A 22,787-nucleotide genomic window follows, 5' to 3' on the forward strand; every position below is an offset into this window, starting at 1 on the left:
GATTATTATTTTTCAATAATAAAGATAACAAATATGTTTAAACAAATTATTTCTTAAAAGCAGTATTTTTGCATTGCTCAGTATATACCTGTTCCAATTCTTCTTTCACATTCTTTTCTTGTTCCATGCCGATTTCTTTTAATTCAGTATTTTTTCTCTTCAGTTCTTCTATTTCTTCTTGTTGACTAGAAATGGATTGCATCTCAAGCTGAAGACAACCCAGGTCATTCTTGTATTCATTCTCTAATAACAAGAGTCGCTCTGCCACCTCTGTTTCTATCTGACATGCAGCATCTTGAGCACTTTGTAGACGAATTTTAGTAATTTCTGAAAATGATAAAATGTTTTAAAGCATAGAAAAGAGGGTTTGATAAACCAGCAGTCCCCAATCTTTCTAGCTCTATGGACTGGTAGAGGGGGAGGCAATGGTTTCACATGTGCAACTTAATTCTGTGCATGGGCAAATAAAGCTTCGCGTGCTCACCCACCACTTATGTAGACTGGTTCCCAAAGGCTTGGGGACCAATGAGATAGACTGTAGTTGATAACTTCTCTTGTGAATTCTGAGAAACTGTGTTATCACTTCTATTATGATGCAGTTAAAATCATTCATAAACCTAATTCTCTGATAAGAGACAAATGTCAACCCACATGAAGTAGCTGGAGAATATTGGTTCTGTCCCAATGAAAGCTAATCTGCAAGCTAAAGAGACAGTAGAGAAGATATATGTATCTAAAAGTATGCTGGAATTCTAGAGATGGGATTAATAGAGGTCTTATTGTCTAAACAATAAATCAGGAACACAATATTCTATTTTTATATCCTCCCTTCATTATTTTTATAAATAACTCAAGGCAGTGAACATACCTAATACTCTTTTCTTCTACCATTTTCCCCACAACAACAACCCTGTGAGGTGAGTTGGGCTGAGGGTGTAACTGGTCCAAGGTCACCCAGCTGGCTACTAAGAATTGCAGTAAATTTTATAAAAGGTTTCATAAAAAAAATTGCTCTACACAATATAACCAGGTAATTCAACCATTTAGTTGCTGGTTTATCAAATCACACATGATAAAATATTTTAATATATTTTTCAATGTATTTATGTAACTACATTACAAATACAAGGTTGATCAATCAAAAATACAAAATTTATTTATTATTGTTAGACTTTAAGATATATTTACAAAATTACTGTTTTATGCAGCAGTTTTAGTTTACAAGATTTATAAAAGCAACAAAAAATCTTGTGAAGTTTAGAGGCTGGTGAATATATTATGGTATATATTTCTCAATACAGTAGGATAGCAGAGGATGGGGAAGAACTATTCTCTGCCAGTTCTGTACTTAAGCCATTAGCTGTGTTTTTAAATCATTAGTGTTTTATCTCTTTAATTCTTCAGAGGTTTTAGCAAGCAAAATCTCAATATAAAAAGTACTATATCCCCAAACTGCTATGAGGAACCTTTGTTTGCTCCCAAATAAAATACTCATTATAAAATACATATTTAATCTTAATAATTAACAGCTACAGGTAGTCCTGGCCAAACCACCATGAAGGGATTTGCAACCTATGCCCAAAGTTACAATTGTTGCAGCAGACCTGAGATCACATGATTGTAATTAGGGCATTTGGCAACCCACTCACACTTGCTGCAATCATGTGATCACTGTTTGCAATCTTCCCTATAGGTTTCCCCAGAAAGTCACTTCCCCCCCCAAACAAAAGATCACTCCCACCCTTTCTTAAGCAATGTATCTGCTCTCTAAGGGTGGTGGGGCAGGGGGTGGGAGAAGATACCAAACAATTTCTGTGGGCAATCTTTCCTATACCTGACCTGTTGCCTTTCTCCCATTACACAGTGGAGAGATTACAAAGGAAGGGATTACAAAGGGTGAGCAGGGACTCTCCACTCTGCAAGGGGAAAAGAAAAAGAAAAACAGGTCAGACACAGGGCAACAAAAAATGATTATAATGGCAATCATGTGAGCAAGGGACACTGCAAAGGTCAAAAATGGGAGAGCTGGTTGTAAAATTATTTCTTCAGCATCATCATAACTTCAACTGAGCTCTTCCTGTACAATATATGACTACTGGCTAAGTGGATAATCATTTATTTATCTTTGACATTTGATATAAAATGTGCCATTTAGAGGTTTTTCTTCTAAATCTGTTACAAGTCAGGACATTTAAAATCCCCAGCTTGCTTATGAGACACAGTGTTTTTACCTTTGAGGTGTTCATCTGAAATTTTGGCACGGAGCTGTTCAAGATGTAAACAATGTTTCCTTTTTAGTTGTTCTATTTCAGAGGTATATCTATCTGAGAGCTCCAATTTCAGCTTTACAATATTCTCTTGATATTGGAGTGTAAGAGTAGATCTTAATAACTCAATCTCGTGTAAATGTTTTTTATTCAAACGCCATTGTAAAGAACAAAGTTCTTCCTAGAGCGAACATGTAAGAGAAATGTATTATTAAGACTAGGAAATTTGAATTTTATCTAATTTAACCGTTTTGCACTATATTATACAACAATTTATACTCTTGGTTAAAGTGCAATATTATACTACAATATGCAGATGACATTTTAGCAACATCACAATCAGGCTGAGAAATCTAAATCTTCATAAAGAAAATGAGAACTGAACAAGTGTTAAATATAGCATTGGTTTTAACAACTGGAGTATCAATGCAAACAAAGTCAAGGTGCAGAAATGAATAAAATAATTCAAGGAAAAAAGGTTAAATGTTGATTTTAGAACATGTAAGGTATTTAAAGTGATAAATTCATATAGTAAATTATCTTTTTTAAAAAAGAGGTAAAAAGGAAGATGAAAATTGCATAAGAAACATTAAAATTCTGTTTTTTTGACATTTACATTTTTGAAAAAAATGTCTTTGCAGCAGCTTAAAGTGGTAAAATGATGTATTTATTTTTTTCATTTTTTTTCTTTTTTTCCTGTGAATAAAATATCTTCCGACCTCCCCTCAAGCTGGGTAGTTCAAAACCACAGAATTTTAACCACGCAGAAGGAAATCACTTTTCACATCACATTTAAGTTAAAAATGGATTGCTAAGGCCTGTCCAATAACAAATAGAGAATTCAAAGAGAATTCAATTCAGCCATTCAACACAGCTCAGGAAGAAAGTGATTTGCTCTACTTCCCTAATTGCTCTGGAAAGATCCACTGTAATCCCGTTCCTGGGCCATGTGACATGATCCTGGAAGCAGCTGCCATTTTTGGAGTGCCTGCAATTCAGAGCAGGTGCCCTCAAAATGGCAGCTCAGGAACAGAGTGGCTTGCCCTCCTTTCCTAACCCAAGCGTTGGAGATCTTTGAAAGCTAAGTGGTGATGAATGATGCGGGGTGAGGAGGGTCTGGGGTCCGATAGGGTGGGAAGCAGGCCCAAGGCCTGTGGGGACTCTAGAGGATGGGAAGAAGAGCACAGGATGCCTTAGCAGGTAGGGGAGGCCTCTGGAGGCCTGGCACATGGGCTATGCTGGTCCTCCCAGAGCTTCCCCTGCATGATGACTGTATTGGGAAGAGTAGGGATGGGGATCATATGTGAGGTGATTACATGGACGCTTTACTTAATGGCTGTCACAACATCTGACTCTCAATGGGCAAGTTCCATCAAAGTTATCAGTCGAATACTATCTGTAATTCAACTGTTGACTATTCAATCTAACCATTTAAAACAGAAACAAGAACACTCTTTTCCAACTTCAGTAGTAGGAAGTCTGCAAGTGGGAAGCTCCACTGTAAGGATATGTTCTCAGTAAATTGTACCCTTGGCATCTTACACTATAGCAGGTGGTATGGAGAAGCTAAATAACTTTCAAATACTATTTATTGCTTGGTAACTGACCTTATAGTGCTCCAATTGCTGAGTTAGCTGTTCAAACAACTCCAATCTCTCTCTTTCTGTCATTTCTTCTAATAGCGCAATAGAAGGGCTGTATAAAATATATGGAATAATTCAGAAAAATAACTTTAGTTAATATTAAGAACAGAATAATTTAAACTTTCTGAATTATAATTCTCAATATTGTAACCTATGATGAATCAAATAAGAAAATACGAGCATGAAGTAAAGCTGTATGGATTTCCTAATTCATGTTCATTTATCAGTTAGAAGTGAGTGTTAGTAATATACAACTCATTTCACACTAAGTGCTCAGTAAAATTCTAATATTCCAAAATCTGTAATATAGGGGAATAACTGCTCAAGAGTCACTTGAACGGTTATTCTTGTATAAACTGGAAGTCATAGTATCTTTCCTATGGCTAGCTAAAAAGTTTTCTTTAATGAGAAATTAAGATAATTATTATATTCATCCTAAGCTAGGATTTAAGGCTTACTGAGGTGGAACCAATAGCAGGATAGCAATATTAAATTATTAGTTTCACCTAAATTCTGTATCTTGAGATTTTTCCATCTCCTCCTCTATGGAATAATCTTTTACTTCTTGCAATCTCTGATGCAACATTGTTAATTCTTCTCTGTAATTTTCTTCCACAGACTTTAATTTCTGTTCAAAATAAAGCCTTAGTTGTTCCAACTCAGTTTCATGTTCAGTCTTTTTTTTATCCCATTTAAGTTGAAAATCTTTTTTCAGACACTCCAGTTCTTCCACATGTGAGGTACGAGCAAGCAGCTGTATTTTCAGTTCTGATGGGTAAAAAAATAATACTGTTTACTTTAAATATATTAATTCAGCTGAATATTTTTTTAAAAAAATGCAACTCCCATACTGTTAAGGCTTCAATATTGAACGCAAACACTACTGAAAACAATGGGACTTAATTCTGAACATGGAGATCTCATTACAAAAACATGCATTTCCATTCTATGCACATCTATGCAAAAGATCTCATGGAATTCAGTAGGATACTGTACACTCTTATATCTATAGGTTTGCATCATATTATAAATTTATACGATTTTCTCAGCTGGCCCTCTGATTGAAAAAAATTATATGAGAAATAAATAAAGTCATCCTCATTCTATCTTGCCAATCTGAATTTTACAGGATGCTGTTATTGCTTAATCAACTCAAGTCAGTGGTCTACATAGAGAATGGATATGACAGTAATTTTATCTTACTCATTAGACATACTGTATATGGCTGTCAGTTTACAAAGATTCAAGTCAGCTTTTCAGACACACCTTAGATCCCAAATAATAACACAACATCCATTTTTAATTGTCCTTTTTTCATTTCTTCATTTATCAGGGCAGAGGCCTGCAATGCTTTCTGGGCAAAGAATCACACTTTTTCTTTCCACAATACAGCTAGATTGCACTGCACAAAATGATGGGACGAAAACAAGAACTAAAGTCATAGTTGTCCCAAAAGTGCTTTTTCACGAGGCAACTGGACTTTCTTTTTTCTCTTTGAAGACGTTTTGTTTCTCATCCAAGAAGCTTCTTCAGCTCATCCAAGAAGCTTCAGAACTGAAGAAATTTCTTGGATGAGAAGCAAAACATCTTCAAAGAGAAAAAAAAGTCCAGTTGCCTCCTGAAAAAGCACCTTTGGAACAAAAAAGTGACTTAGGACTATTTTTCACACTTACAACCGGTGCAGTATCCCCATGATCACATGATCAAAATTCAAATTCATATTTATGACAGTTGCACTGTCCCAAGGTCATGTAATCATCTTTTATGATCATCTGACAAGCAAAGTCAATGGGGAAGTTGATTCACTTAACAAGTTTGTTACTAACTTAATAACGGCAGAGATTCACTTAACAACTGTGGCAAAAAGGTTGTAAAATGGGGCAAAACATATTTAACAACTGTCTCACTTAACAACAGAAATCCTGGGCTCAATTGTGGTTGTGAGTCAAGTACTACCTGTCCTTTAGATGCTGTATAGAAAGTTACTGGAATTGCACTTTAGGTCTTTCATATTATTTGGACAAATACTAGATTTTGGGATCTCACAGACACAAATGCTTAATACCATACACTTCTTGCATCGATTCTATTCTATCAAGTTTTTGATGTAAATCAAAATAATGCCACAATTAATCCCTCTCTGAAGACTGTCCAATTAACTTTCTTAGGAGAATTCCCTATCTATGGAAATATTTCTGAATAGCTTTGCTTTGTGCAATTACAGCAGCAAGTGTTCTTTAAGAGGTGAAACATAATTAAGCAAGGCTATCAAAGATTGATTTTGAGTAAATGGGAAAAATGTGTATGAGAAACAGTGATTCTCCCTGACTCCAGAACACTCAGGCCTATAGAGATCAAATACCATTACTATAGGAAGGACAGCTACTAAAGCTGAAGCTCAAATACTTTGGCTGCCTAATGAGAAGAGAGGACTCATTAGAAAAGACCTTGATGTTGGGAAAGATTGAAAGCCAAAGGAGAAGGGGAGAGCAGCGGATGAAATGGTTAGATAGTAACATTGACCAATGAACATGAATTTAGGCAAACTCCAGGAGAGTGGAAGACAGGGGAACCTGGTGTGATATGGTTGAATTTTGAAGAGTCAGTCAGGACTTAGGAACTGAACAACATGCATTACTGTGAACTGAAATTTAAAAAATTACACGTGAGTTTGTGCTACATACGTCCCATACTTTTGAACATGAAAAATTATATCTATTTCCAAAAATAAAAGTATAATTTAAAATGCTGTTAATAATATAATTTAAAGGAATCTTATTAATGATTCCTTTTCTAAGTATACATATGACACTAAAAAAATCATTCCTTTAATATGACATTGGTAAACATAAAGCAAAATACATTCACTAAATTATAGCAAATTTATTCTAATTACAATTTCCCAATTTTAAACCTACCACTTAATTCTTGCCGACTTGCCCGTGCGCCATCCAATTGTAACCAAAGTTGTGACATTTCTTCTTCTGATTCTGCCTTTAATTTCTGTATCTATAGAAGTCATAGTAAGTTACCACATCATAGTCAGTTTTTATATTAACATGTTACTACATGAACTGTGGAACTATTATTAAGGGGGAAGTTGAAGAATCAATTGGAAAGAAATGCCACTTTCATTTGGATCACCAGATGTACAGTACATAAATGAAGAATATTAATATCTGAGAATACTTTAGATATAGAAAGTTAGTGGAAATATACTTTTTCTTATCCATTATTATATGAAGAAATATCAGATTCTGATTTATCACTGACACAGATGCTTAAAATCATACTACTTTTGCAATGATTTTATCATGTTTTTGTTGTATATCGTAACTATGTTGTGAATTATCAAAGCAATAAAAATAAATATATTTTTGCAAGGCACATATCTCAAAAAATGAAATAAGGCCAGGCCTAGTGATTACTTGCAGAGACCACCAGACAAGGATATACCAGAGTGCGACAGATTAGGAAATTTAAATAAAATTGAGAAGACAATGGAAAACTATTTCACAATGTTGCTGAGACACTAGTTGATGTCAGAACCCATTTTTTGGTGGTGGTGGGATTTTACTAGATGGGTTTTTTTTTCCCTCTGCGGGTTCTACCATACTCCTTGGGGAGGGGGAGGCCTTTGGGGAATTGCTATGTAACTTGTCCTTTCCCCTTTCTCTATCTGCTTGCTCTTTGAACTGTTCTCCCCTTGATGTCAACCTGGGGTGAGAAAGGAATGTGCCTCCGGCCATCTGGCTTATCTCTCACTGCGGAAAAGGAGGTGCAAAGACCCAACAACATTTTCACAGCCTTGGGAAAGGAGTCTTATCAGCCTCGTTCCCACAGCGGGCTGGGGGATTGGCTCGTTTGAACTGACCGGATGAACTATTGGGGTGAGGTTTGCTTTTTGCTCCTTTAACCTATTGATTTGAGCAGGAAACCCTCAGATCCTGTCTTCTATGCCTGCTGTCAACTTCTCCTAATAAAAGTTCCTTTTGGGATGAATCTGTTCCAAGACTTCTGCTTTCTTGGGAAGAGATTTTGAAGCGGGTCCTTACGTTAGGCAAGATCTGCAGAAGTTGGTCAGCCTGGAAGGAAGACCTTACCACAGGGATCGCGCAAACCATGTCTGAATTATGTATGGAGAAAGAGGAAGCCACCATGGAGGGGAAATTTTCCTTCCAGGTTGGCCTGAGCGGATACAGCTCACATTCCTCCAGCTCCTCCGATGAAGTCGTGGTTACCAAGTACTGTGGGAAAGAGGAGGAATGGGAGCTGAAGGCCAGGAAGGTGACCTTCAAACATGGAGTCACCAATCAGGCTGGAAATTGGCAATGGAGAGATTGCTCTGTCTCAGCGAGGATGAGAGACCTGAGAGTCGCCTTTGACTCCTTCAAGGAAGAGAGTTGATCCGTGTCATGGCATAGCAAACCCAGGAATAACTGATGATGCAAGTGGTGTCGGAACTGAGGCGGCAAACCTGGGCCCTTCCACCAGCACTTCGGAGACCGCGGCTGCCACTACAGCAGCAGTCACTCCCGCCTGAGCTGCACCAGCTGATAAGAAGAGCTGCAGCAGCTGATGACCCAAGAGAAGAGGTCACCAAGCCAGTCGGACGTTCCTGCAACTGGGGGTAAAGTATAGTGGAGAACCACACAGATTGGGGTTCTTCTTGGCTTAGGTCCTGAGCTACATGGAGGATATGGACAAGACATCTCCAGTGACCACAGGTGGGTGAGGATTATGACCATGGCACCAGATAGGGCGACGGCTGAGTGGATGGTAAACTTTCACAATGCAGACGCTCCCGAATTACAGAATTTTAACCATTTGTTGGCAGCCCTCAGGAGACGATTTGAGGATCCCTTAGCTGAAGGCCAGAAAGCGCATAAAAACTGTCAAGCAGGGCCGACGCCCCATGACGGACTACATGGAGGAATTCCAAGCTCTTGCCAGCAAACTTAATTGGCCAGAAGTTCTGGTGGGACATTTCCAAGATGGACTAAATGACGACCTGTATTATGCCTGCATTCACTGAGGTGACCCTGACCTACTCCACGACTGGTATATCCTGGCTGAGGAGGCAGAGATCGATAGGGCCAGAAGGCAACGGCATCTGGGAAGATCCTGGGGGAGATCTCTAGCAGAGGCACCCCGGGAACCGGCAAAACAGACTCCCACTACTCCCTGACCAACAGGCTGCTTCAAATATGGGAAGGATGGTCACCGTGCCACTGAATGCCGCTAGAAGACTCCAGTTCGGAAGCCCAATTGAGCTGTAGGGGGGAAACCAGGGAAAACCTCGATGAAGCTAAAGGAAACGGCCATGAAAAGCGTGGAGGTTGTTGAGGTCCTAACTCCATCAAAACCGGGCAGGGACTCCAACCCAGACCGGAGAACCCTCAGAATCCTCTAAAGACAGCTCGGAGGATGAACCCCTGGTAAGTGGACCCATTGCGCCCCTCACCAGAACCGTAGAACTGTTTAGCCCAGGGATGCCAGAAAAAGTCTCATTAAGAGCCCTGATGGACTCCAGCTATACTCGCTGCCTCATAAGCCCGACCCTAGTGGGGAACTTAGGAATCCTGGTGAGGAGGCTGAAGAAGCTGATTTCATTCGGCCAATTAGATGGGTCCACTGCAGGGGGGATCCCGGCCACTCTCACCACGCAACCCGTTTAGCTTACCATAGGGAACCACGTAGAGACTCTAACGTTTGGGGTGATCCCTGGAATAGAATGCCCACTCATATTAGGCATGGTGTGGTTAACGAAATGGAACCTGAGGGTGGATTGAAGGATTGGAGAACTGAGATTCCTGAAGGGGAAAATCAACAGCAAGAAAGCAGTCCAGACCAAAGGGAGGGTGAAAACCCCAGAAAGTGCAGTGGTGGCAAGCGAGGGGGAATTGGAAAGCATACCGGAGGAATATCGAGATCTAGCTGAAGTATTCAGTGAGGAGAGGTCTGACAAATTACCCCCTCACCGACCCACGGACTGTGCTATTGAAATACTCCTGGGGGCAAAGTTACCTAAACCAAAATTATACTCCATGACCCTGTGGGAATTTGAGGAAGTACAAAAATTCATAGAGAAAAATCTAGCAAGGGGTTTCATCTAGCCTGCAAAGCCAAAAACGGCAACCCCCGTACTATTTCGTGAAAAGAAGGATGGGTCTCTTTGCTTCTGTGTGGATTATAGGTCTCTCAACACAGTGAGTTAAAGTAACCTCTACCCCCTCCCTCTGATGAAGGACATGCTGGCACATTTGTCTAAGGGGAAGATTTTTTCAAAGTTGGACTTGAGGGAGGCATATTATAGAGTCAGAATTAAAAAAGGGGAGAAATGGAAAACCACATTCAATTGCCCCTTAGGTTGTTTCCAATTCAGAGTCCTGCCGTTCAGGCTTCAGGGAACACCCACAGTATTCATGTAACTGATAAACGAGATGCTCCATGAACACCTCTATAAGGGGGTGCTTGTCTACTTAGACGATATCCTGATATTCACTGAGACTAAGGAGGAACATGTAAAATTGGTCAGAGCTGTGCTGAACAAGTTGTGGGCAGCCCATTTGATGCCAAGTGTGAGTTCCACAAAGACAAAATCGACTACCTTGGATATCGCATCTCATCAAACAGCATAGAGATGGACCCCAGAACAGTCTGGGCTGTGTTAGAATGAGCTCCGCCTGCACCAGGAGGCAATTGCAAAGCTTCCTCGGGTTTGCAAACTTTTACCACCAATTCATCCCCTTTTACGTAAATTGCATTGCCCATCACAAATCTATTAAAGACTAAAGGGGAGGGGAAACTGAAGCCCATCCAACCTTTAAAATGGATTGTAGAATGCCAAGCTGCTTTTGAGAAATTAAAAAGGTTATTCTCAGCGGAACCAGTCTTAAAACACCCAGATACTGAGAAACCTTTCATAATTCAAGCTGATGACATAGCAGTGGGGGCAGTACTGCTTCAAGAAAATAATGAAGGAAAATTACAACCTTGTGCATACACATCGAGGAAACTCACGGAGACAGAACAAAGGTGGGCGGTTTGGGAAAAGGAAGTTTATGCTGTTTGGTGGGCTCTATTAACCTGGAGACATTTCTTGGAGGGGAATAAAGTCCCTTTCCAAGTATGGACTGATCATAGGAATCTGGAAGTCCTAAAAACACACAGGAAACTGTCTCCCAAACAGGCAAGATGGTCCCAGCATTTCCACCGATTTAATTTCACCATAAAACATTCACCAGGGGGAAAAATTTCCTAGCAAACGCACTGTCACGGTTACCGCAATACAATAGCACCAAAACAGAGATAATAGATCCACTCATGCCATGAAAACAGTTAGCGACACCAGTCACCACTCAAGCGCAAGCCAAAACCCCAAAGACTCTAATATTAAAATCAAGCTGGAGTGGAATTCAGGACAGCGCTAGAAAAAGACGAATGGTTTCTAAGCCACAAAAACTTACGCACCATGAATGATGGACTGCCATGAGTGGAAGGGAAACTCTACATTCCAAAAAGCCAAAGACTTTGCCATGACTCCAAATCCGCCGGGCATTTTGGGTTCGTGAAAACCCTCTATTTAGTAAAACGGCAATTTTGGTGGCCGTCGATATAGAAGGACATTGAAAGCTATGTAGCTAGCTGCCCAATATGCACAGTAGCCAAAAGGAGACAGAGGAAACCCACAGGACTATTACAAATAGTAGCTACCCCATCAGCACCCTGGAGGGAGATTTCTATGAACTTTATTGTGGAATTACCAAAAAGTGGGGGAAATACGGTTATTTGGGTCGTAACTTATTCTCTAAACCAGGGCTTTTCAACCGGTGGTACACATACAACCTGTGGTACTTTGCCACGTGGCAGGTGGTACGTGACTGCTAGCCAAGTATAGTAGGGGACGGGAATGAGCCGAAGCAACCCAAGCCTGAGGGAGAGGCAGCTGCAGCACTGTCTGGGTTGGCAGAAGCCCCAGGAGCCGGCAGGGCTCCAGCTAATTTGGCGCTTCCGGAAGCAGCACGGAGCTGGAGGTGAACTGAAGAAAAGAGAGGAGAGGAGAGGAGAAGCTATAAAAGATGGTTTGGGCAGGAAAGGGAAAAAAAAGACAACAGGGAAAGAGAAGGAGAGGTCAGCCGGCAGGGAGGCAACAGGGACAGAGAAGAAACAGCAGCTGTTGCTAGAAGAAAAGATCCCCTTGTTTGTTTTTTCCAGCCAGGAGAATTCAATCAGCGCTGATGAAATGAAAAGCTGGTACGTCGGAAAGAAGGTGGGTTTATTTAGTTCTGGATCAGCTGGCAGCTTGAGTGGGTTACCATAAGGATTTTTGCAGTTTTTACAGCATTGTGTAATTCAGAGGCTCCTTTGTGTGCTTTGGTTATTGGAATATTTTAGTCGGTATTTTAGGCTAGTGATGAGTCAAAAGTGTTGACTTCCGTAGGTTTAATCCCTTTAAACAAATGTAATTATTTTTACCCCGTTATCTTGAGGTTGTCTATGGCTTTTAGAAAGTTTTCTTTGAAGGTAAACAGGCTTAACTTTAAAGCTAAAGCTTTTCACAATTGCTGGAGCCTTCAGTCTCGGATTGCAACATTGTGACACACCTGAGGCAGCTTAAAGAAAAGAAAAAAAATGAAGTTTATGTGTTTCTTTATTTTGTGAGCCTTTCTTACTTTGCACTTGATTCCTGTATCTTTAAGGTTACAGGGAAGGGATGGGGGAGGGTGCATTCTTATTACACTGTAGAAGGACCAGCTAGCTCAGCGGTCTACAAACTTAGCAATTTTAAGGCCTGTGGACTTCAACTCCCAGAATTCCTCATCTAGCCATGATGGCTGAAGAATTTGGGGAGTTGAAGTCCATAAGTCTTAAAAGTGCCAAGTTTGAAGACCCCTGAGCTAGCTGGTAGGGGTGCATATTAATAAACATGGATAAATTCATCGTACATTTGTCAGTGCAAAGGGAAAGTGATTCAGCAAAGGAATAGACACCAAAGAAATTAAAACTGGTACTTCTTTCCTTTTTTTCTACAGTTTGTAATATTTTATTAGATTATAGAATAAAATATAAAAGAAAATAGTAGGACACAGTGGGGAGGAAAAAGGGGGATAAGCGAGGGGGAGAAGGGAAAAAGAACAGATTTCCCCTGTTGTAGTAGAAGGAAGCATTAATATTGAACCTCAACTTTTTACTTTTCCATAATATTATAAACTAGCCATTTCTATAACAACAAATGAATCTAATCAGTAAAACCCAAAATCCCCCCCTTTTTTATTCATCAAGTTTTTGACACCTTGCTAAGCACTGGTGGTACTGAAATATTGTCATGTCCTAAAAGTGGTACAATCTGTGAAAAGTTCTGCTCTAAATAAGTACATTTTATTCCTTGCCAGAAAATCCCCACTGCCAAAACCTTAGTGAAGTTATTCATACAGCGTATTTATCGACTACATGGAGCCCCACAGTGGATTATATCCGATAGAGGGGTGCAATTCACTTGGAAGGCATTTCTAGAACTTTTAGGGACCACCCAGGGACTGTCATCTAATCATCATCCTCAAACGAATGGTGGGACGGAATATTCAAGCTCAGTATTGGAACAGTACTTAAGGTGCTTTATAAACTACCAACAAGACAACTGGATTGACCTGCTTCCATTCACAGAAGTCGCCTAGAACAATGCAGTACATTCCAGCACCGGCTACACTCCGTTCCAAGTAGCGACGGGACAGAATTTTAATCTGATGCCTGAACTACCCTCCACCAAACTGACCATCCCCTCCTTGAAAGAGTGGATCACACAACTGCAAAACACTGGCCAGTTGTGAGAAAAGCTTTAGATGAGGCTAGGGACGCATATAAGTTCCAAGCAGATAAAAAACGAACTGAGCCCAAACCATTCCAAGTGGGAAAAAAAGTATACTTGTCTACAAAATACTTGAAATCCCTGCAACCCTCTAAAAAACTGGGACCAACATTTGTAAGACCTTTCCCCATTAAAAGAATAATTAGTCCAGTAACAGTTGAATTAGAGTTCCCTAAGACACTTAGACAAGTTCACCCGGTAGCCTCTTAAAAGCGTGAACTGAACTCACCCTTAAGGCCAGATGCAGCCCCTTCTCCTCCTCCAATCATGGTAGAAGGGGAGCAGCATTTTGAAATCAAAGACATTTTGGACTCTAGAAAACATCGTGGATCCACACAATATCTAATAGCTTGGAAGCATTTGCCTCCATCCCAGAATGAATGGGTCCTTAAACGCCATATTAGAGCCCCTAGGCTGTTTAGTAAATTTCATGCTATGTACCCTGATAAACCAGACTAAACCCTCTTTTTATCTCCCTTTTTGTCTTTTTACAGGTGGACCTCTCTTTCTTTTAGGGGGGCAGCATATCAGAACCCGTTTCTTTGATGGTGGGGATTTTACTACATGGGTGTTTTTCCCCCCTCTGTGGGTTTCGCCATACTCCTGGGGGGAGGGGAAGGCCTTTGGGGAATTGCTATGTATCTTATCCTTTCGCTTAGCTGCTACAATGTATCCTCTCAGCTTCCTCTATCTGCTTGCTCTTTGAACTGTTCTCCTCTTGAAGTCCACCTGGGGTGAGAAAGGAATGTGCCTCCGGCCATCTGGCTTATCTCTCGCTGCAGAAAAGAAGGTGCAAAGACCCAATGTTTTCACAGCCTTGGGAAAGGAGTCTTATCAGCCTCGTTCCCACAGCGGACTTAACACCTGGGGATTGGCCCGTTTGAACTGACCGGATGAACTATTGGGGTGGGGTTTGCTTTTTGCTCCTTTAACCTATTGATTTGAGCGGGAAACGCTCAGAACCTGCCTTCTATGCCTGCTGTCAACTTCTCCTAATAAAAGTTCCTTTTGGGATGAATCTGTTCCAAGAGTTCTGCTTTCTTGAGGTTTTGAAGCTGGTCCTTACAGTTGAGCTAGGAGCTTTACACGTACATAGAGATACCTATTAAGAACACTAGTGCTAAAATATTTTCTTCCACAGCTCTAAAGAATCTAAAATAGCTTAAACTCCTTGACATTATAGACCAGTGGTCCCCAACCTTTTGGGCACCAGGGACTGGTTCCATGGAAAGAGGTTTTTCCGTGGACTGGAGTGGGCATGGTTTCATGTGCTGCCTGCATCCCGTGGATGGGTCTTCACTTGTTTGCACAGATCGACTTCTAGCATGCTGAGGACTGGTGCCAATCCACAGACCAGGGGTTAGGGACCACTGCTATAGATAGTAATAAGTTGCAATCGAGAAGTGAATTTATACGTTTTGTCAGACCAGCAGATTTTTATACATAGAAAGAACATAATGCTTCTTCACTTTATGGTTTTGTGTAGCAGTAAGCCATAATTCTGCACAACTTTTTACAATACTGACTCCCAAAAGGATTTGTCTTTATCAACTATGTGCATAATGCATATTTACCTCCTGCTGCAACTCTTCTACTTGTTTCTTGTTTTGTTCTTTTATATCTTGCATTTCTTTTTCATGCTCGCTCTGCAGTGTTTTCATGGCTAGATGGTATTTATTTTCTAGATTTTTGTGTTCCACTACAAAATAATGTTGAGTTCTGTTATGAAAATTCTTGAATTATAAAAATCAAAATGAACACCTTTTGCCCATGAGATAAAGTGCCTCTTTTGAAATGACTCGTTTAAACTACCTTTTCTGGTATCAGAAATAGAGAAATAGAGAATGCTGAAGAGATGTAGGAAAAAAGGAGTGAATTTGATGGTCTGCTTAGTTTGTGCAATTTTATTTAACTTTTAAAAAACAAATCATTGAAATTTTTGGAGCAATCCAAAACCAGAAAAGGCTATAATAGAAAGAATTACATGTTTGTCTGTGGTGTATGTGCGTGTGTGTATGTGTGTGTGTGTAATAGATAGATATAATAGAAAGAAATGGGAAATTGCTATTTCAAGCATCTTCTCAATAGAGTACTATATGAGCCGAGGTGGCGCAGCAGTTAGAGTGCAGTACTGCAGGCCACTTTAGCTGACTGTGTTCAGCAGGTCAGCGGTTCAAATCTCACCGGCTCAAGGTTGACTCAGCCTTCCATCCTTCCGGGGTAGGTAAAATGAGGACCCAGATTGTTGGGGGCAATGTAAATATATATACATTGCTTACTGGTGTACACCGCTTAGAGAGTGCTTGCACTTAAAGCGGTATATAAGTCTAATAAATAAATAAATATATAAATATATAATATATAGATGAACCACACTTGGGAAAAAACAAAAACAGGCAAAAGGGATAGCTGTAAAAGATAATAATTAGCAGTTTAGGTACAAAATGATCTAAACTTGGATAGCTTTTCTAGAATGGAAATATATGGAGATGAAAGAGATCAGATAACAGCTGATATTCATTAAATATAATGAAAAACAGTGAAACAAATCACATAAAATACAATAATAAAATGACTCTAGCAAGGAATTTGCATGAAATAAAAACATGTTTTTTTCCCCACCTGAGTTTCAAATTGACTATGTTGCAATGTAGAAGTTTAAAAGAACGTTACAATACTACATTCCTTTGGAACAAAATTGACAGAGCAAAAGTGAGGATTTGACCCAATACCAAGGATAAAGAACTAATCCTCTCATCAATATTCTTCACTAAATAGATATTTAATCATCCTTATTCAGATCTGCATGGGGCACTCAAAACAATACAGTCAGAAAAAAATTAAATATCTTGTTTTCAGTTGAGCATATGGGCTTATGAGGTCTTACATATTCTTTGTTATAAGCCACGGGTGTCAAACTCGATTGCGTCACGTGACATATCGCAACTTTTTTACCTTTGCAGAGCTGGGGTGGGCGTGACCTGCGTGTGATGCATCCAGCCCACAGGCTGCCAGTTTGACACCCCTGCTATAAGCCAAGCCCCTGTTTCTGTAGAGATTATCATCGCCCAGAAACTCCACTGCAATCAATGCTGCTGTTTCTTGAAAGGAGGAAAGATACTTAATATTAAATCTAGGTACATTACTAAATACTGTCCAGGACATGAACATGGTGTCCAGGGAAAAACATGGATAAAACTGAAAGAGGAGATTCTTTAGAACTACAGGCAGAAGGTGATAATGTAAGGATTGGAGCAAACCTCACATTATCACTGTTCCTACCAGTGCAGAAGGCTAAGCAAATCTTGATTATCTGAGACTAAGAAAAAAGCAAACATTATCTAGTATAGAACATCTAGTATTGATTTTGATAGTTAATTACTTTTTTAGTTCCTAGTTATTTAAGACTTAACAAATTTCACATCACTTTGTAAGCCAATTCTTCAGTTTTGAAAAACATATACTTCAAAATAAATGAAGTCTACTTTGTACTGAAAACAGTAAAAAGCATCTTCTTGTTTTAATGCTACAATAAAATCCTTTATCTTGCTGATTTCTTGACTTCTCTGGGGAGCACAGAGATATTGGAGAGAAAATTATTCCCCAAATGAAGTGCTTACTTTCAACTTGTCTTTTTTCAAAAGAGAGCGTCTCCATTTTTTTCTTTAATTCCTCAGTTTCTGCTGTTAAGTTTTGTTTCAGCTTGTTCAATTCAGTCTGATGTTTTAAACTGACATCTGCATTCAAGGACCATTCCTTTTTAAGATTCTAAAAGAAAATTAAATTTCATAATTAAAATGCCATTACCTTAATAAAACATTTTTCCAAATTGGACTCTTTGTAACTTTAGTAACTCTTCTACTCTGTCCCACCTACTGCACTGTAAGAATTTACAAAAACTGAATAGGATTCTATTGCAAGGCCTGTATCAAGAAATGAAACCTACCTTTTTTTCAAAAACACTAACATCTTACTAATCATCTCAGGATTCTTTGAGCACCTCTGAAATCTGTTTCCTAAAGGGAAACACAGAACTCGGAATATATCCTTAACTAGGTGATTTTAGGAAGATTGGTACTGGCATTTTCACTCCTATACTTGCCTCTAACATAAAGAGTATTTTGAGAGAACTGAAACAGCAACATGTCACTCTTCTCAGCACTGTTGCCCTGTCCTGTTATATACATATACCATTTCTTCCATGCCTTTAACAGTTGTTTTCTGTACTCCAAGGCAGAAGAGCCCAGAGTTATACAGATAATGGTTCCCAGTTACTAACTGCCAGCCTATAAGCTACTGAAAAATGTAATAACCCAAGTAGTAGCTAGGATGAAGACAGGCGAGGCAATAGTCATGAACGACTGAGTTGCTGCTGTGTGATTCCACACAAGATGGACAGTAAGCTCAAGTTATCTTCTGTAGTGTGAAGTTTAACCTACATTAGAAATGAAAACACACAGATCTTATTGACATCTCAAAATTATATATATAAAACCTGTTTTTAATTAGCATATTCATATCAGATTCTGAACAATATTAAAACAGATCTTCTGTTTTAAAAGATAGAAAATGTGATTTAATAAAAGTAACAAATTACATGCAATACCTCCAAAATGTGAAAATGTTTCTCCTCCATTTCCAGACTTATTTTCTCTTTCATTTCATCTGCAAAATGAAATGGAACAGAATGGGACTGACATACAGGTTCAAATGAATATTTTTTAAAATTTGGTAGTGAAAGCACATTCTTCATTAATTTTGAAAGTATAATTTTTGCACATCATTCTTGTTAAAATTCCCTCCTTCAGCTTGTACAAAATAGTCAGAATATTACAAAGTGTTTTTATTACATTTAATTTTTTAATTTCATTTATTTTTTTAAATTTTTACTGGCAACTCATTTTTTATTTCATTTTATTTAATTTCACTCTGAATATACTGTATGACTATGATCCATTATTACTGTACTTGGGAATCATTTTGCTTCCAATTTATTGCTTCAGTAATAAATCAGCTCATCAAAAAAATTGCTGTCTTATTAATCATAGAGTTGGAATCTATAAGTTGTATACCCATGTGAAGTTGATGTCGCAAAACCATTTCTTCCTGTTCTTTCTGATTCTGTTTGTTTACATATTCCAATTCAAGATGGTATCGACTTTGCAGAACTGCAATTTCTTGAGCATGCTTATCATTAAGCATTTCACGGAGCTCCACTAGGGCAGTTTCCTTTTCCTTTGTCAGATTCATTTGCATTAGTTCCATCTGAGATGTGCATATGTTATTTGAACTTAGTCTTAAGACTTCCAGTTTAAGATTATCTGGAACCTGCAAGTTAAAAAAGACAGTATATGAACAAATATGCTTTATTATAATTATTATCAGTTTCTCACAATATCAGTGTTCCAATGCTATACTCCTTGGAATCAAGCTGCTACTAAAAACATAAGATATATTAGGTTTATATGAGGTTTTGAGAGCAGCATGTCATTTCCTCATAGCTTGGTTTCATAACTAATGCAAGTATAACATCATACTGACAATATAAATGGCACAAATTAAAAACACTATTAGTTGCAATCAGTGGGGATTTAAGATCTGCAATAGCCAAGGACTTTATTATTCTATTGAATACTGTACCTCAGCTTGCTGCAGCTCCCCTTGAAGTGTAGCTTCCATTTTTTGTTGCAAGTCTTCTAATAATTGCTGTTGTTCCTCCATCAGTTTAGCATGCAAGTTTTTGTTCTTATCTTGATACTTAAAAAATTCACCGAAGTCATAATTCTGTTCTTGTTCCTGAATCTAAAGAGAAATAAAATGTGTTACATTATTTATACATATACACAAAAACATTAATATGATAACCAGATTTCAAGTTTGGAAACTAAATTTGCTTTTTATTATAACCCTGAGATCCAGCAGCTGCAGTAAACATATACTTAAGTATTAAGTAACTCCAGATTCAAGACAATTTTAAGTATCGGAACTAAATTTACAATCCTTTTTTAAAAAATTGAATTTTCTTCATCAGCTTTGTATGCTTTGACTGTTTGGAGTTGGCAATTTTTCCTGCTGATTTTAAACAAATTGGATCAGCAATGCACGCTGTTGTACTGTACTTCTATTTGAAATCCCCAAGTTATCCAGATATACTTTTACTCTTCTGATAACAGCATAAGTAAGGATTATTAAAGTGTACATTACTTTTTTCCTCCAAGATTACAACAGTCCGATTTGTATAATATGATTTGCATAACTACACTAAGATTTAATATTTCTTTGCTATAACTAGATGTTTAGCATCAAGTTATGTCCCATCTGTTAGTAAAACATTCTGCTATAGATTCAAAGTATTCTGAAATCTTACAGCATCTGTATTATAACTTCAACTACTCCTTTTTCTTTAGTTAAAGAGATTAATTTTAAGATGTTTATTTTCATTTCCCTAGTTTTCTGGATTATCCCTGCTAAATCAGTTCCTCATTAACTTCTAAAGCAAATTCCTTTTAAAGGAAATCTTGCTTTTTGATATTTACTACTTTAAAGTACTCAGTGAATATAATGGTTTGTGTGTAATATAAGCAACTGGACAGACACACTATGGCCAGTGTAGTATAGTCTGTAACTATTAGAAGTATATTAATCCAATTTTAGAGCCTTTTCCCTCCAAAATACCTCTAATAAAAATAATTGTTTACAATGTTGCTTGTTATATTTATATGCCGCCCGTGACTCTGGGCAGTTTACAATTGTTAAAAACATTTGAAAACAAAGAATGCAAAAACATAAAAACAGCAGAATACACAAAATTAATTTATTCTTCTATCGTTGCAGGACAGACTGGTTGTGCTGGACCAATATGTATGTAACTAAGGTGACCAACTTTTTTACAACGAAAAGGAGGACACGAATAAATTGAAGAAAAAAATATCGTAAATAAAAGAAACATTGTATTTATTGCAACAATAATACAGAATACACTATAATATGATAAATGCATAATAAAAAACATTTGTAACAATAACATTTTATATTGTAATTATGCTTACATGCCTATTAATTATTTAAATGAGTACTTTTCCATGGAATGAATATTTTTTGTCAATGTATCATCTTCTAACAATATATTGGAAATATCTGAACAAGAAATATCTTTCATATTGAATTTTACGGCAAGTTCCTGCCAGAATAAGAACACTGAATTTATTGCAGATGGTTTGTAATTTCACCCTTCGGACATTCTTACTAATGTTGCATCTTAAAGATTTGAGACAAGTTTAATTCATAATTGCCTTTAGTTTTTTTCATGTTTTTAGCTTAGATGAAGTAATGCATCTTTCAAGCATTCACCAAATAAACTACAATTTGTTGTGAGCATCTCCTTAAATACAAACAGCTCATAAGCCGGACCTACCTATATTAGCAACCACATTATTGATGGCTTGTACATACCATTTTAAAGATATGATCACATTGGTTCAAGTGAATGAGATGCTCCTATAACCCAAAATGCATGCTATTAATTCATCCCTGCCAAAATAGTTATTTTCATCAGACTTAGTTCATGATGAACTTAGAACACTAAGTTCTGTTTTATCAAATTAATCATGAAGACAGCATAGTAGGCTGCCATAGGGGTGAAAAATTGTGAGATAGCTCCCCCATGTTTATATACTGCAGGTGAGTAAAGTAAAGATGTAATATTATTTTTTTTGTCTACTTGGGAAAGAATGTGTTGCACTTTAATGAGGAGGAGACAACTTTTGCATATATAGTATGACATATATTGAGTTCATTTTGGAAGGACTAGCAGTGGGAGATAATAGATGTCTAATACAAGTACATATGCTGCCTTCAACATATATGTGTTTAATTGATGGAATCATGTTACTGACGAGATAATGAATTGCAAAGAAATTGTTATTAATACAGAAGTTAAACATTTTGTTTCTATTTCTTTACAACTGCTGATAAAAAATGGCCTGGCTATGTTCCAAGTATACACACAAGAGAAGAGACTTAAGTGAGGGGGAAAGTGTTACAATTCAATCTATTTATGAATATGAATGAATATGTCCATAACTGCCCAGTGTATTTTAACAATGATATAGAACTGTGCTATGAAGAGCTTACAATTTACATTTCTTATTCTTGGAGAATTAATGACAGAAAGAAAATGGATTGAAAAAAGTAGATGCAAAAGTAACATGGGAGCCACGGGGCCCACTCTACACGGTTGGACTGTGCAGGGATGGGCGGCGGAGGCAGGTGTTGTGAGCCAGGCGTTCCAGGATGGCCATGTAGGTGTGCAGGGCGAGGTGGTGGCAGCGCAGGTCAGCATTGCGTAGACCACCAGCTGGCGCGGCCCATGGAAGGTCAACTGCCTGCAATGCCCCCCCCACACACACAGCCGCCCCGCCAGCACTGCTGTCCTGCTGTGGAGAGCCGGCCCCGCGGCTCACAGCCGAGCTGGCTCCGGCCCTGCAGCCGCCCCCTAGCACCATCGCCCACCCTGTGCATTCCCGTAGAGCTGGCCCCGCGGCTTGCAAAGGCAAAGCATCAGCCGCACCGGCTCCGGCCCTGCAGCTGCCCCCAGCACCACCGCCCACCCTGCGCATCCCCGTAGAGCCAGTCCCGCGGCTCGCAAAGGCAAAGCACCAGCCGCCCCAGCCCTGCAGCTGCCCCCCCAGCACCACTGCCCATCCTGCACATCCCCATAGAGCCAGTCCCGCGGCTCGCAAAGGCAAAGCACCAGCTGCCCCAGCCCTGCAGCTGCCCCCCCAGCACCACTGCCCACCCTGCGCATCCCCGTAGAGCCGGCCCCGCAGCTCGCAAAGCACCAGCCGCGCCAGCTCCGGCCCTGCAGCTACCCTCCCAGCTGCCCCTCCAGCACCACCGCCTACCCTGTGCATCCCCGTCTAGAATCGAACAGGAAAGATCAAGAGAAACTTATCGCTCCAGTCTCCTCCAGCTATCTTCGGAACTAAGTAGGAGATGGTGTAGTTGGGT

General features: G+C 39.0%; 1 protein-coding gene across 11 annotated transcripts in view; it reads right to left on the minus strand.

Moving 5' to 3' along the window:
• PCNT (pericentrin) overlaps positions 1-22,787 on the minus strand; it is a 138,195-nt gene that overhangs the window by 113,157 nt on the left and 2,251 nt on the right. For 10 of the 11 annotated variants that reach the window (XR_005554654.1, XR_005554653.1, XM_039326405.1 and 7 more), the window contains exons 2-11: positions 19,419-19,580; positions 18,851-19,106; positions 18,385-18,443; positions 17,399-17,546; positions 15,353-15,477; positions 6,829-6,919; positions 4,417-4,678; positions 3,875-3,962; positions 2,232-2,448; positions 89-327 (exon numbers count right to left, since the gene is read on the minus strand). Coding sequence is in view for 9 of the 11 variants with exons in the window: in XM_039326405.1 (XP_039182339.1) it covers positions 89-327; positions 2,232-2,448; positions 3,875-3,962; positions 4,417-4,678; positions 6,829-6,919; positions 15,353-15,477; positions 17,399-17,546; positions 18,385-18,443; positions 18,851-19,106; positions 19,419-19,580 (1,647 nt within the window). In the remaining 2 variants the exon portion in view is untranslated. Of the gene's footprint in view, positions 1-88; positions 328-2,231; positions 2,449-3,874; positions 3,963-4,416; positions 4,679-6,828; positions 6,920-15,352; positions 15,478-16,733; positions 16,871-17,398; positions 17,547-18,384; positions 18,444-18,850; positions 19,107-19,418; positions 19,581-22,787 lie in introns of those variants that run through there. The other variant, XM_039326411.1, reaches the window with a different exon arrangement.

This window comes from Crotalus tigris, unplaced genomic scaffold (assembly GCF_016545835.1).
Source record: "Crotalus tigris isolate CLP2741 ecotype Arizona unplaced genomic scaffold, ASM1654583v1 scf7180000024340.7048381, whole genome shotgun sequence".
Taxonomy (NCBI): domain Eukaryota; kingdom Metazoa; phylum Chordata; class Lepidosauria; order Squamata; family Viperidae; genus Crotalus; species Crotalus tigris.